At 32.9% G+C, this 16,523-nt stretch overlaps 2 protein-coding genes across 8 annotated transcripts in view; both read left to right on the forward strand.

The window, feature by feature from the left end:
* Window positions 1-9,663, forward strand: part of LOC127838881 (baculoviral IAP repeat-containing protein 3-like) — a 31,425-nt gene extending 21,762 nt beyond the window's left edge. For 5 of the 7 annotated variants that reach the window (XM_052366917.1, XM_052366919.1, XM_052366918.1 and 2 more), the window contains 10 exons: window positions 609-671; window positions 861-1,900; window positions 3,048-3,162; window positions 3,448-3,602; window positions 4,723-4,792; window positions 5,072-5,209; window positions 5,800-5,975; window positions 6,360-6,528; window positions 6,824-6,934; window positions 7,358-9,663. In XM_052366917.1, the coding sequence (XP_052222877.1) occupies window positions 629-671; window positions 861-1,900; window positions 3,048-3,162; window positions 3,448-3,602; window positions 4,723-4,792; window positions 5,072-5,209; window positions 5,800-5,975; window positions 6,360-6,528; window positions 6,824-6,934; window positions 7,358-7,548 (2,208 nt within the window). In that variant the 5' untranslated portion in view covers window positions 609-628 and the 3' untranslated portion in view covers window positions 7,549-9,663. The remainder of the gene's footprint in view (window positions 1-608; window positions 672-860; window positions 1,901-3,047; window positions 3,163-3,447; window positions 3,603-4,722; window positions 4,793-5,071; window positions 5,210-5,799; window positions 5,976-6,359; window positions 6,529-6,823; window positions 6,935-7,357) is intronic. The other 2 variants (XR_008030017.1, XM_052366921.1) reach the window with 2 other exon arrangements.
* Window positions 1-16,523, forward strand: part of LOC127838884 (baculoviral IAP repeat-containing protein 3-like) — a 219,464-nt gene that overhangs the window by 158,697 nt on the left and 44,244 nt on the right. The window lies entirely within an intron of this gene.

Raw genomic sequence — 16,523 nt, forward strand, 5'->3', positions numbered from 1 at the left:
GGTGAAATTTATTAAAACGATTCATGAGAACAACATTTAATCAATGTTTGTTATAAATGCAATGTTACAAAACAACTTAATTACATGCGCATTATTACACGTTAATCAGAGGTACAGTTTCCATATCTCATTCGCTATAACAAAACACAACGTGTTGTTTTTGTTTTTTAAATTTTCTCAACCTTTTGTATATACGTGTGTGGTCTTGGCTACATTTATGTATAAGTTTTGAAAAATGATTGATATAGCTTCAAGAATCGCTCGTATACTACTTTAATTTGAATGCATTAATGCAAATATTGTTCTGTCAAATATCCAGCAACAAAACTTACTCGTCTAAGACCGACCAAGGGTCATTCTTTGTTTGGCGACCTTTACTGTGCTCCTTTATTTAAATTGAACTATACATACCAAAATCGCTAACATATTTTGCATTTATTGTTTACATTGTGTAGACAAGCAAAACAAATATTGTATGTATACATTTATTAATTGAAAGTTTGCATATTTATGTTTATCTTTATTTATCTTAGTTATTTAATAGGGTAATATATATAGGGTATATTGTTGAACAGCTTAAAACAAACATATTATGCTTCTACTTGTAGAATATGAAAGCAAACTATTGATGATGTCGTCGACAACCACTAATACTGTAGCAGGGCATTCAGGTTTGTATTTTCCTAATCAGGTAAAATATTAAACGAACATAGATTCGTGATTGAATTAATATTAAATTAATAATGTTAACGATTACAATTAGTTGATATTTTAGTACCGGAATATCTGAGACGTCAACACATCTAAAATGAAAAAATAATCAATTTACCTTACGCATGTATGTGTTTCCTTATTTTTAGAATGTTTTAAAGAAACGGAACTGGAAAACTGCGTTGTATGCGCCATCAAATTGGATTCACAACTTAACGCCAAAATTCATAATAAAAATGCGCCACTAGAAAGAAGAAGATCCGCATTAAACGTGTTTCTTACCATCGCCCAATTAAAAACAAATAGTAATTGTAGTGAGATGAGAGTATATTGTCGTCACAGGACTATTTACCTTATTAAGAACGGAATGTTGGAGTGGCAGGACCACTGGTTCAAGGATGTCAAACGACTTCCAGCAACATTCATGGGATACATAGGCACATCAGGCGATTTGAAGATCTGCGGAAAATCTCGCGACAACTCTCAAGACATACAATTTGCGTTCGCTACATTGGATTCTTTCCTTAAACATGAAAATGTATTTTATATCAATTATAATGATTTAAAGAAATCCACTTCAGTATCTGATTGCAAAGGTAAAGCGTTTCTAGAATATTCAGACATCATTTCAGTGTGTGATTGCAAAGGCAAAGCGTTTCTAGAATATTCAGACATCATTTCAGTGTGTGATTGCAAAGGCAAAGCGTTTCTAGAATATCAAGACAAAATGCATTTTGATTGTTTTAAGACGCATGCTGGATCTAAACTGAACGTCTGTCCAACAGACCCACCTGTACATAATGTGCCTGCTCAAGAATCCGAGGATTCCGAACAAGAATCACATTCAGTTCAGGCGGAAGACGATGCCGATGCTTTTAGTTCGATAGCTCCATCATCTAGCATAAGAGATTTTCCAAATGTGCACAGTAATTATTCTTCTTCCAATCACAGTCATTTAACGTTTCGTTCGCAAAGCCATAATAATTTGAGAGTTAGCAATCATACTAGTGACGGAAATCAACGATTTGACAGTCGAGAGTTCAACAGACAGCCAGTAGGAAATGCCGCTGTTGTTTCAAATGACTCACTTATACTAAATTGTCAGAATCAACACTACGATGTACCGCATCATAACGATTATTCTCGACATGAAAACAGAATACTACAGAACCCAGAGGCCATTTACCCGGTATGAATGCACGCAAAATGATAAAAAATAGTATATTTGTTAATACAAGAGTAATCAAAGATATATAATATTAGATATAATTTATTGTACTTTATAAATTAAGCATCATGTCAATGCAATACAGTAAATATATAGTTTGTTTGTCTTTTTTTCATGCATAATTGATATTGCAGTTAGCTAAAGAAACTTCAGCGTACAGTTTGTATAGTATTGACATACCTGTACGCTGAAGCGAACCCCGTATTGAAAGTCAACCAGATGCGTAACATATTTATGTCACGCTAAAAATCAAAGAAAGCTCATTTTCTTGAATACATTTCTACATATATTCGTGAATGAATATAAATTACTGCATCGGGGAATAGTTTTAGGTTCAAATGTTTCGAATGCATCTTACAATAAATGAAAATAACTCTCATCAGTCTGAAATTCACAATTTGGACGACATTGTCGCTTTGTCACGTGACGAGTTTTCATTTGGATACTTACGGATCGACCTTGACATTATTTGCTGAAATAGTAAACATTACTTTCGTTTTCTGAAATCTATTATTTGTGATTAACAACTTACGTTTGGTGGATTATAAGACTGATTTCAGTGTGAATCAGGTAGCTTTAAATAATATTTACTTTGAGTTGGTATTTTTACTACAATTTGTTTACATAACAAGCCAGCATAATTTAAAATACCGGGAAATGTCATTCTGAATTTGAAAACACTTGAGCACATGGTATGTTACTAAAAATAGTAATAACTTCATATGACCGTGAAATCTCGGGAGATTTTTACTTCAAGAATGGCTGTCGCATCGCTGTTTTTATCGATATGTTAGAGCAGAAAAGATAAATTTCAAATGTTAAAGATAGTATTTTGTGAAAGAATATATACGTTAAATGTGAAAGAGGTCAATCTTTCCAATCAAGTGGCTGATTTTGGTCAATAACTGCATTTAAAAGCTGTTTTGGACCGGTCTTTGTTAACTGTCAACTTTTTGGGAATTTCTGGTTGATTTACCTAATGGGGTTGGTCCATAACTTTAAAGTTTCGCCAGTCAAAACTCATAGAAAGCGACATTTAAAGTTATGGTAACCAGAACTATATTGCAGTAGGTTTTATTGGCAAGTAAATGCATTTAATTTATAACAGACAGCAAAGTATCCCAACTTAAGACATGAAGAAGACAGACGACAATCGTTCTCTACTTGGCCAAGGGCGTTGCCGTCAGCTCACGACTTTGTTTCGCGTGGATTTTTCTATACAGGTAATGCAGGTCTCAATATGACAGGCACATTTAAAATAATTTTTGTACAGTTGAATGAGTTTATATTTGTAATTTTAAATTTACATAAATGCTGTTTGTTATTCAATTTAAGTTTGAATTGTTTCATTAGTGTAATGCGAAAACCGTTTTAAATTGTAGCATCAACAACACATTTTACATTTGATTGCATTATACGTGGATTGCGACAAACCATTTTAAAATATAGCATCAACAACACGAATTTACATTTGATGTCTGCGATATTAATACATTTCTAAACCGCAGGGAACGGTGACCTCGTAAGATGTTTCTGCTGTGGGATTGGACTGAAGGACTTCTCGGACACGGATAATCCGCTCATGGAACATGTCAAACACTCGAGAAACTGTCCTTTCCTCTTGGAATATTTTGGTAGCCGAGAAGAAGTACAGCAATACGCAGTAAACATAGTTTTGATTTTTAGACATCAGTTTTGCGTCTTTGATGTATTCGGGTGACTTGTTTTACATGCGAAGTGATAAGAAAGTTTCTCTCCTGCTTATGTATCTAGAGTTCCATTCTGTGTGTTTTTAATATGACTTGTACATCATTAAGTCAGCTATATTTCGACCATGTATATTACAATCGAAATCAATCTCACAATGCAGATAACGCATATTCAAATTGGTTTTGTGGCTATAACAACCTGTTCATCGAGAACCATTCTATTCAAAAGTGAATCTGTATATGGTTAGGCAAAAAACAGATTTGTTTTGCATTAACTTAACTTATGGAAGATAGGTCAGTCAAACGTCGTTAAGTTTTTGTGATTCATGAGCTATATCCCAAAGTAATAAGGATTATACATTCCAGAACGCTTGAACATATACATTTAACTGTATTTCGTTCCGTACTTAATTTTATTTAGTGAATATTACAGAATGTTGCAAACAATACACGAAACTTAACATGGAATTTCAAAAAATAACCTCATTGTCGGCACAAAACAAAAGGATCGAATGTTTTAGTTGAAACAAACAACGTTATTAGGCCTTAGTGACTGTTTAATGCGCAAAACTGTTTAAGCGTAAATTTTATATTCTGAATGTCGATAAAAATCATTTTCTCTAGTTAAAGACAATGTCGGGTATTTACAAACAAAACGTCAGCCTGTTTATTTAAAATTAGCTCATTAATTAAAATAAGTTGCATAAGAGAAAATATGCATGTTTAATTAATGTGTACCAAAATCTAAACCCACTATATTTATGAAAGTTAACTTGTAACCAAGGAGGTGAAAATGATCGATATCATCAGTACGTCAGACAAATATAGGTTTACACTTGCTTCTCATTAGAAAAAAAAAAGCGGAACTCCAATATAATAAGAATAGCTTTTTTTTAAATTATGTTTTACTTTATTTCCTTATTGCACGAGATATTCCTTAATGATTTATCACACCATTTGATTAGCAAAGTCGTTGTGCGTTTGAAATATTTTATAATAACGGAAACTAATTTCCAAGATTGTCATATTTTAGGAAAGCCCTATTGTAATCAAACCCATTCTATTTCATTTTAGCAAAGTATTTCAACCCAAGAACCCGAGGAGATCCGGCGTCAACAGAGGCAGCGATATAACAGTATACAAGGTATGTACGAGAATAGTGAGTAACCTTTCATACTTTTAACGCAATATTGTTGTGCGAATAATCGTTAATAAATGATAAACTTTGTTTACTTCGAGTAAGAATACAGTAATAAAATCGTGCGTGCGAGTGGTATATTTTTAGTTTGTGCTATAAACCGTATCCGCATTAATAATAACATTAATTATAATAATAATTAAAACATAATTATTATTATTATCATTATTGGTGTTATTTCCAGTATAATTGCTCATGTTATTATGTTATTTTGTTTTTGAACAGGTCTTAACGTCAATGGATATAGAGCAAGACACGAGCGGCTCCGGTCTCTTCAAGCTCGTTTAGACACGTTCACCAACTGGCCATCACACTTGGCTCAAAGACCCTATCAACTTGCCGCAGCTGGACTGTATTACACCGGTGTGTACAGTATTGAATACTATTTAAAGCCTCTGATATGCTTAAAAGATGAAACGGCGCAGAATGATTTTGTATTCGGCATCTTATCGTTTAAAACACGGCATATACATTTGTCTAGTAATAAAGCTTTGGAAATGTTTCTTCGTATTGATTATGTACCTTCGATAGCTAGTGATGACTGGTAAATCGAGTGTTTAAACTCAGCTTATTCCTTAAATTGTTACCAAGCGTCCAAATTGTAAATTAATTTAGTAAAGGCGTTTCCAAACACATACACTATTACACATATACAACTTGTACTGAAATGCTCGTCATCGACGTTTATTAAGAACAAATTTATGATGCATCAACTAGAAATTAATGGTTCTAAACAAAGGGATACACTCTGAAAATACTTCCAATACGGAACCTAAGCTGCACCAGCACAAGATAAACATTTTATAATATTATTCTTTATTGTGTCCATAGAACCATTTGTCAACAAGACTGAGCCACAAAACAAACGTACTATACAAGATTTGGTTTAGTAGTCTTAGTGGTTTGAGTTTATAATACTAAGTCATATAACTTGTATAACATTTTTTGTTCAGGAGTTGACGACCACTGCCGCTGCTTCGCGTGTGACGGTGGTTTGAGGAAATGGGAGCCTGGAGATGATCCCTGGATAGAACACTGCAGATGGTTTCCGGCTTGTCCACATGCGATTGAAACCAAAGGGCGCGATTTTATTGACCTTATACAACTTTCAGCGGATCAGGCTGCCGACGTAATTATGTCTTTTTAGTATTTTAATCACATATCCCCGTCAAGATGTTGCATCGACCCAGTTGGGTGAACACGAGCTGGGTTTGGAAGCGTTCAACACTTACATCTCATTTATAAATACAATACAACTGTCCAACTACAAGACTACATGTACTAAAAACAAACACTACTTTAGCTTTAATTGTTTACCAATACATTGCATATGTTCATAAACACACAATTTGAAAATAATTATATTATTTGAGTCTTTTATTTTTATGCTTAGTGTTAATATTTTGTAGAAAAGGAATAGAACCATAATATTGTATACATGTAATTATGTTAACGAGCTGTGTTAATACTATGTAAACACATTTTTCTATCTTTGTATCTTTGTGTTTAAAAGGAAAACGCATCCGCTCCACAGGAAGAAATGACAACCTCCATGGCTCGAATGTCAATAGAGGAAACTCTTGTACAGAGAATAGCTGATCGATATGACAGTATGCTGAATGGAAGCATGGGATTTTCTAAAGAAGAAATCAAAAACGCTGTACTAGAACTCGTTCAGCAAGGTATTTCGATATAATGACATATATATACGGGGATTGAAATGGAAGATCTCATAGAAAAAGTTGTTGTTTTCCGTTTTATCTTCTTTTTTATTTTGACGTTGGCAACATCCAAATATAAATATTTGTATAAATATTACTTGGACGTTGGCTTCTATATAGCATATATAATCATAATCACTATCAAATTGCTTTCGAAGCTGTTGCATTGGCTCTTGATCATGCATACAGTTTAAATGAAACGGGACTTTTGATTGTCAAATTTCTTAATAATCTTAAACATGCTTTTGGAATTCAGGCAATAAAGCTCCCAACGTAGAAGACATCGTCACACAAATTGAAATAATTACGGAGAGAAACACACTCCTGCATGAGGTCCGTACGTCCAATAATGTCGAACAAACCGAAGGTAAAAGACATGCTGCTGATTCTCGTGGTGATAACAAAAATAGGACTAATTAAAACAAATGATACTGTGTTGATAACAAATATATGACTATATAAAAATAATTGCTATTGTTTAAATGTATGTTGAATAATGTGTAAGGGCAATTCACTGAAAATATATATCCAAAAATTAAATGATCATAACTTAAATTATTATTAAATATATAGTAATGTCTAAAAAGGGTTCTCTGGGGCGTATTTGCATATATATTCTGTAACCAAAGGCTTGATACAGTTTATAACATCTCAACAAGAAATAATTCAAAGGTGTCACCCTTCTTAGCCTTTAGCATACTAAACCAATGACACTACATGTAATGGCGAACATCGTTAACGAATTTCCTCCGTGCGCCCTTATTTTTAAGTTCTTTGTAATCAATTGCAGATGGGCTACTGGTAGAAAACACCCGCCTTAAAAGAATTCTGATGTGCTGCCTTTGCAGAAAGAATCAAGTGAACATTCTGTTCCTACCATGCACCCATCATAAAGTTTGTCTTGAATGCTCGAGAGATATTCAAACATGTCCAATGTGCAAGCGGACCATCAAAGACAAGATTCGTACTTACATGTTGTAAGACGCAAACAGTTGGAATATAGACAAATTAATAGATGATCATTTTATTAGCATTGGCATCAATTGTCACATTTGTGAGTGATAAAAAGTCGTTGGCAACACGTGTTGAATAGTGTGATGATACTTGATATTTACCTGTTAAACTCCCAATGCATTTCCAAGACAGACTCTTGGGCAATTGCTCGCTTTCCATAAATGAAGAAGATCGGAATATAATAAGATTACTATTCTTCTGGTTCTTCATTTTCCCCATATTTAACTCAGGAGAAAAAAACCTCAGTACTGGATTGTGCGACATCTATGCTAGTTTAAGAGATCGGCATTAACGAGACAGATCAACATGATCGTGGTCCCTGGATCGGTTCTTAATCCGTATCGATTTGTTCACAAAGTGATTGCACTCCCGGAATTAAATACCAAAGTTGATAAAACTAAACGAAACTCATTACTACGAAAAACTCTTACTAAAACATATTGATTATTCGGACTTAATTCCTCTGTTATTGGGTCGCTACAGGTAAGTTGATGTAGTCAAGTAGTCTTCTTATCAGTCAGTTATGTTGCTTTGTTTGATGCGCATTCAACACCTTATTAATAATCATATTCAAACGTCTACTTGTTATTTCTACAATAGTGGAAAGCGTATTCGTAATAATGTGAGCAGTGTCATATAAACACAATACATGTCAGGTTTTAAGGAGTCTATGAACAACACATACATCTGCTGGATTCGAAAAATACCTTAATGTGTTGGTTATATTTTCCTACAGTTCGCAAGGAATACGCATGCAACGCTCTTGAGCTACACGTGTGTTAATGCTTTGCCAATACCAAAATGATACATTTGTAAACAAAAATATTCGACTAAACGCCGAATGTATATATCTTTTGTGCTTAAATTGGCTTTGCATTAGCCGTATATATCGTATAAGGTAATCGTAGAATCGATTTCTTAGAAATGGATAGTGATAAGGTTATTGTGTAAAGTGTGGCGTAATGATAATGTGTGCATAATTGTTATAATTCATACGCGTTTGGTAATTATTTATTACTGTTATCCACACAAGAAGGAAACAAACATAAACTCATCCGTAAAGGGAGTTTTCCTGTGCCGTCCAATGAACAGGCTGCACATAAGTATTTCTCAGAGAATCATACCACGCTGTGTTATGTTGATTAGGAAACTGGAATGTTTATCGGAGTGTAGGGGTGTGATACTCAACGCGTCCGTTGATAAAAATAGAGCTGTCAAACGTTTGTAATGATTACAGATCAACGCATATAGACAATATGACAATCATCGTTCAAACTGGAACAGCCGCGTATCATCGCCAACATATGTTTGCAATTAACTGCCCTTCACGGTAATCGTTGTGCTGACCAAAGTAGAAATTCTGAGCTGTAGAACGTGGTTTGAGCAAAGGAACTATGCTTCGCTGTGCGAAAATGACACGAACGCAGAACTGTTTATTAGAAAGATGATTGCAAACATCAGACTTACACGCCCTGACGCTTCAATCAACGTTTTAAACTACAGAGAAAGTTTGTGTAAACTTTTTGCAATCAACTTATTGTAGTAAATACACAAATAAATAATGCATATTGGAATCTTGACAGAAGAGCATACATATGCAAGTGTATAATATTAATGTATGTGAAGACATTTACCAACTGGAGTACTAATCATGAACTAATTGAAACATATTTGAACGATTAATGTGAGCGATATATGTACATTATTCGTGAATAAACAATAACGCAGTGAATAACTTTTTTCTAGAATTCGATATCGTTTAAAATAACGTGTAGAATAGGTGACGTATTGAAACAAAGCTTAAAAGTAGGATGTATGGCTTAATAATCGATCGAAAGTAAATTACAACTTGATTTGTAAAGTATGATTTTGCAATATAGATGATGTATGTATTGTCAGTATTAACTATTTTAGGCTTTAGTTAACTAATGCATATCGGCTTCTGATGTACTCTGCCATTTTTAAAACATCACATTATGATCATGAACTTTAACATACGGACTGTTTTATAAAAACATGTTTAGTGGTTCTGTGATAATGAGTGCAATTATCTTTATTTTAGCAATAAACATATAAAAGGTACGGTGTAAAGAATATACCTTTAGTTTATGTAGTTTAATTGCAATTTTAAACCATCAATTTATATTTGAATCATACACAATATTCACATGCAGTTTTACATTTAATCAATATATTACATACAGTGTAGACACATTTACCGTTTGACTATACTTGTTTGAAATGATTTCATATTTTAGCACCAAGATCTTTGTAAATAGTTTGTATTCGTTTTTTTACCGTTAGTTGTGTTATAATATTAAATATATATCATTTTATCAATCCAACAAAAACAAACACAAAACAATATATAATAAATGTGCTACATGTAACCTATTATGGTTTGCTGGAAAATATTCATGGTAAAAAGCATAATTAGTATACAGATATTTGAAAAGTATATTCGCCTTATGCATATTCAACGCGTATTTTGTATTTTTACAGTATAGTTTTGTACATAGTCCTCATATTGATTAAACTCTTGGTGTTAAAATATAAGTTTCGAATCTTACATGTTTTGTACTCTTAAGTTCAGATTCGTCAAGCTGTACACTTGTATAAAATGTATATATAAATATCCAGAATTATAATTACATCTTTTTTAACGTATGTATCTCACAAACATCTAGTTTTAAAGTGTAAGAATATTGATCTTGAAGTTTATAATACTCTATTTAGAAGATTATATTTAGAAGAGAAATTGTCGTCTGATAGTTTACCCACACTACAAACCATTGTTTCTTTTTCTCGATAATTTTGAACGTTTCCAGAATAAAAATTGGTAACTTAACATTGTAACAAATGAACACATATCGACATATTGCGTTTTGAAGGAAACGATACATATTTAGTAATTTATATTGAGCATTTCTAAATGCATACAATAAATGTTTTTGAAATTTATTATAAAGAATACTATGTAACTAGATTCCCGTTGTTGTAAAATTAATGTGACAAATCATAACGATTGTATTTCAAATAGGAAAAAAACACAAAGCACACACATTGGCTGATAAGACCTTCTCTGCTCTTCTCATTTGTGTTTGTCCAGTGACATTTAAGCACGTTTACTTAGTATACGTTACAGTTTCTGTTATTCACAAACGATCGCTCACGTTGATATCGATAAACATTTAAAAAATAAATAAATACGATACTGCATGCATAGGTAACGCCAACTATAAAAGCCTTAAACAGTATTGGTAGGTACGACGCTAATAGGATTGCAATTATTTTGCAGATATAACGACTTGTAAAGTGTATACGCTCTTAACAACCTTATCAACCACATTTGGAATACTTTTAGCAAGGAGTATGGATACATTTTCGAAACCTTTTTTGTTTAAGGGATTGAACTATTCAAATTGTATCGTAAACATGCCGGAACTTGTAAAGTTATTTTTTTTTTTCGAAATTCTATAACGTTATCCAATTGCCGTACTCAAATGACACATTGTTTTCGTAGGTTAGAGGGTATGGTTTACGAAGTTCTGTAATTAAACATCGATTTGCATATAGCAACAGAATAAATGCCATTTATATATAATATCTAAATTAAGAGCAACATATTTTGCAATACAACAAATGTATGTATTCAGTGATAGTCTAACATGCACAAAACGCGTATCTGAAGAATTGCTGCATATTGGACCCCAGGGTTTGGAACAAACTTGGAATGAAAACCACGTAACAATATTACAAACAAAATATTGAATCCGTTTCCTTTGCTTTTTTTTACCTAAGGCTTTATACATAATTTGATTTCTGGGAGTGATTTGACCCCAATTGCAAGATTTCACTGAACGTATACTAAACTATGATACCAAATACCAAATGCCGAACTTCTTAACCTTGCGGTTTAATGAGTTTTCACTATATACATATTAGGAAAGCGTGGCCATTTAGAACCCATATTTTGAAAAAAAAACTGATACAAGACAATATAATATGTTGTATTATGTGACGTGACAAGTTTTGATGATTTGTACAAACTTTATACAGGACTAAACACAATATTAAATCCCTGACCCGTGTGGTCTCATAAAGGAATTTTAAAAGCTTACATTTGAAAGTATATTTTGGGCTCTGTTGACCCAAAGATGAAGCAGACCGGAACGATTTTAACAAACATTGAAAGAGGATTTACCAAATATATTGTTAAGGTAACTTAATCTGCGCAGCGGTTTAGGAGATGTCGTTGGTATGAAAAGTTTACCGACGCCACACCACGTAAGAAGGACAACGTGCGATCCCGCAGCTAACACTGAGCGCGTTGGGCATAGGTGAGCTATAAGTAAAAATATGAAACAACACTTATGCTACAATGACAGATACTTCAGTGATCCTTTCTATATCGTCAACCTTGGCTTCTTTAACATTTTCAAAACTATTAAACTCCAGAAACTCTATTAGGAGAGAAAGTATTTCCTTATCAACTACTTTATATTAGCACATAAACTATAAACATAAAATGATAAACACTAGGATCACCACATTTGAACGGTCAATTCAAAACGTGTTATTTCGAAAATTGGAGCTTGGGTTTGAAAATGACATTTGAAAAATACAATTCTTGGAGAACGAAGCAAGCTTATTCAATGCAATGTTTTGTACCAAAGGATTAGATTGGTATTTCTAAAGTTGTGGAGATCCAGATTACACCTTAAATTTATTTGAACTACTACATCTAAATGTGATAAAAAGTACCCGTAACATAGCAACGTGTGGTTTGTTTGACTTTTCTCGCCATTACCATTATATGATCTTTATTTGTTTAATTTGCGAACTAGAAAGTGGATGATACAATTTATTTGTTATCGATCCAGGACGTATTCGCAAAAGCTGGTAGAAAGTTGAATTGGTTTATACACTGTGATACATGTTGAAAATTGATAAAAACTGGTGGTACACAACGCACTCTCACCAGTAATGAAGTAAATATCTATATAATATTGCCAAGAACATTATGTGTACTAAACGGTTATCATTCTGTGATATTATTGATGGGATTTATTTTATTACATCACTTTTTATCTTAGTATGTAGACTCTTTAAACACATGGTAACTTACTGAAGCTGTAGCCATAATGCAAGCTTTGATTTGTAAAAGAAGTATAAACTAGTACGTGATATATCAGACTGTCTTTGGGTAATGGTTAACAAACCGCCGAGGTAAAGCCACATACAATCGTATTCGAAGACAAGCACTTTCCTATGCTCTGAATTCGTTTGTGGAAATACAGTTTTATATTGGTTCGATAACATGTATTGCATAACATTGTAGTTATAACCGTTTATAAAAGTTAGTTTGATACTATATTTTGAAAATACTTGTGCCATATTTGCATACCAATGGTAAGCTCTTGGTACACCGTATTTGTATTATCATTAAAGCATAATAGATGTTTGTCTTTGATGTAATTATCATCTCCTCAAATCAAAAATATAACGCAGACTAACAACGTACGGTTAAAAACGAACACGCCATATATTGTATTGTTGGTATGTTCTCGACTCATACATGTATATTATACAATAATGCATATGGAGATGTTAGTGTATTACCTTTCAAAACACACTGTTCTGTGCTAATGCAACTGAACCATATAATCATTATTGTCATATTTTAAAGCTGTTTATCTCTGAATGTTGTTAGTGAATTTTTTGTATCGTTTGTATATATTTGTGATTGATTTCCCCTGTTGATATTTCGAATTTACAGTTTATGCAAACGTTATTTTAACAAATATTCATGTCGAACGCTAGATAATTCTATTTGCCATAGATTGAAGATGTTTCTAGTTGCCTGACTACTCAAATGTAAACAGAATTTTATTGTTGAAAATATATTTATGTAAATGACAGACAAGATGTTAATACAACAGTCTTATATAGTATAAGTTATTAATGTATTGTGTTATAATAGAAACAGGCAGATACGAGGGAGTATCCGAATATGAACATACTTCATTGCCTCACATATATAAAAATGAAGAACATGTGTTAATGCACTGCAACTTGTATGACAGAATTCGCCAAGATACGTTTGATAATATTATGAATATTGAACCTGTTCTCTTATCGTTAGATACATCATAACAATTTTGTCAGCTAATGTCTTATGGATCCTTTGTTAAATACACCGACAAAGCCTGCACTGACATTTTAATACATCGTAAAAACTGTTTATATTTATGATACTTTTACACTTGTATCTATCTGTACCTTTTTAAATGTTTAATGGTGTTTATATCACGGTAAATCTGCCCATAGTCTCTTGTTACTCAAATTGAGTGGTTTTGTACATGTTATTGTAATTATTTTGACTAAACTATCTTTTCTTATATTTTATTAAATGACTCATGTTTGAATCATATAAACAGTTTATGTACAGATATTAATACATTATCTGCCTGTCTGTCTGTTCTAAATATTATTCAGCGATTGCGTGTCTAACATAAAACGACAAGATGTGTGTGTTTGCTTAGCTATGAAATCTGTCTAGGGCAATATTGAATGTCGCTTGTTAACCTTCGAGGCAGACACACGACAATCAAAGCGACGCACAATACATACTCGACAATCATGTCGTGCATGGATTGAAATATCGCGCGTTGCTTAGAATATCGTGAATCGCGCTCCATGGGTCAACAGTCGACAATTGCATGATTATTACGCGATATAATATCGCGTTTCGTTTAAAATGACGCTTGCCGCATCGTGTGTCGCTTTGAATATCACAATACGGCTTACCAGTTTTGTCATAATTATGTTTTAAAACAAATTCAATTAAGTAAAACCATTTTGGAAGGTTATATGGGTACATTAAATAAGAACGTTTTCAGCTTATCATTGTTTAAAAATAATTTTTTAGTCTCCTTATTTGCGTGATGCTCTGCCTATCTAGAAAAGTGACAACACACAAGACCCTGAAATAAACATATTCGGAGACTTAATGACATGCGTATTCACATAGCGCCCACACCTTCATGAAGAAAAAACTGCGCTGGGATGTAATTTAAGGATTTGTCGAACATCTAATTACGTGAAGGACTTAAGTTGGATGAACACTGCGTTAAACAGAATACTCTACGTCGTAACAATTTGGAAGCCAGCTTACTGTTTTATTCGGAATTACTGTCATTAAACAGTACAAAACATTCCAAAATGTCCTGATATTTGTTTTATTTAATGATACGCAAAGGCTAAATTGGTTACCAAATATGTTAATAGTTTAAGCCAAACTATGGAATATATTGAACAATCATCAAATGGTGTAATCAATATTTTAAAACAGCATGATTGAGCAAAGATAAGAAATATAAACTCAGCTTGGTAATGGGATACATTTTAATATGTTTGAAGCGCTCTCAGTAACAAATACTTTGGCTGTTAAACTTACCATAATGATTCATTTCAATGTAATGTGATTTAAACGCGATAATGTTTTTCAATCTTCATAGCAACATATGACTGTGAACACAGTTATTTGGCTATTACGCATCCCTTGGGAATGTGAAACATTTATTTCGACAAATACGCATACCTAACATGTTATCTGTATAGTCGTATTGTTTATACATTTAGGGAATACACAACTAAGATCATTGTCTATGTTTGATATAACTGGTTATTTAAAGCTGCATCGCCACAAAGTGTTTGTGGTATGTGTGTGTTTGTTGTTTTGGTTTATCGCCGTTTTCAACTGCCCATTTGAATCGGAGGTAGGGGAATTTGCAATAATTGGGTTTCTATTTGCAGTCACCACTCAAGTCATAACGTTGTGTCGAACACATTATCCCCAGTAAGTCCAGATCTTTACCAACTGAGATAGCCGTACGGGTCAATATTCAAATAAGGCAGACCATACATGCTTTGTTATTTAAACAATACGCTATTCATCAAATGCAGTTAATGAATCAATACGCAATTGTATTATTACTATACAGAAATATCGCACCTGGCGACTGATTAGGAAATGCCTTTCTTAAGATGTAATTTTGCGGTTTGTGGTTGGGTTTTTGTAATTAAGGTCATATATAAACAATGCATGGAATGTCAAAAACGACATTAAATTGCAATAGCTTGCCAAAAGGTGAGATTATAATGTACATATAATTTGGTTGATTAAAATGTGTTCATTGCATTATTTCTTTAATGCCTAAAATATGAATATACATGATAATTATATTCCATACAAAGAATATGTTCAACACAGTAACTGTTGAAAGGAAACATGTTAAGCCTGTGTGGGGAATGGAACCCAGGTCGATAGTGTGAAATCTGGGTGAACTAATATGTATGCATTAGTTCATTGTACTTTGCTCATCTTTTAATTGTGATCCTACATATTGCAAACAATGAGGCTTCGTTGAAATTTCAAAACACCAATCTATAATTATTATTATTTGAAAAGGATCTCAAAACGAATTACAAATCAGGCTTTGTTACTATTAAACCAAAACTGGATAACGTTTCCTTAAGGATGATATGTCACTTAGTTTTTAAAAAATAACCTTTTGCTTTACAGAAATTGAAACTTCATTTGTGTTCTATTTCCGAATATGTTGAAGGTTCAACGTCCGATATGAAAGTGCGGTATCAATGGGATTCCATTGATTTCAACGTGAAAATAATTAATACGTTTTACAATATACGCTCACGTTCCAGATCAATAAGCAGAAGTTAAATCATAGCATAAACTTGATTAAAACGAACGTTAAGCACAGAGATTTAAAATTGATCTAATGTTTTGAAAACTACTATATTTAACACCTTACCTTCAATGGTGTGTGATCATTGGAAATGTATGACAATGAATGAGTAAATGTTTATAATCTGAAATTATGCGAAGTGGTTTGAGAGCGTACCTAACCTGTAAATGT

The sequence above is a fragment of the Dreissena polymorpha genome, chromosome 7 (genome assembly GCF_020536995.1).
Source record: "Dreissena polymorpha isolate Duluth1 chromosome 7, UMN_Dpol_1.0, whole genome shotgun sequence".
NCBI classification, from domain to species: Eukaryota; Metazoa; Mollusca; class Bivalvia; order Myida; family Dreissenidae; genus Dreissena; species Dreissena polymorpha.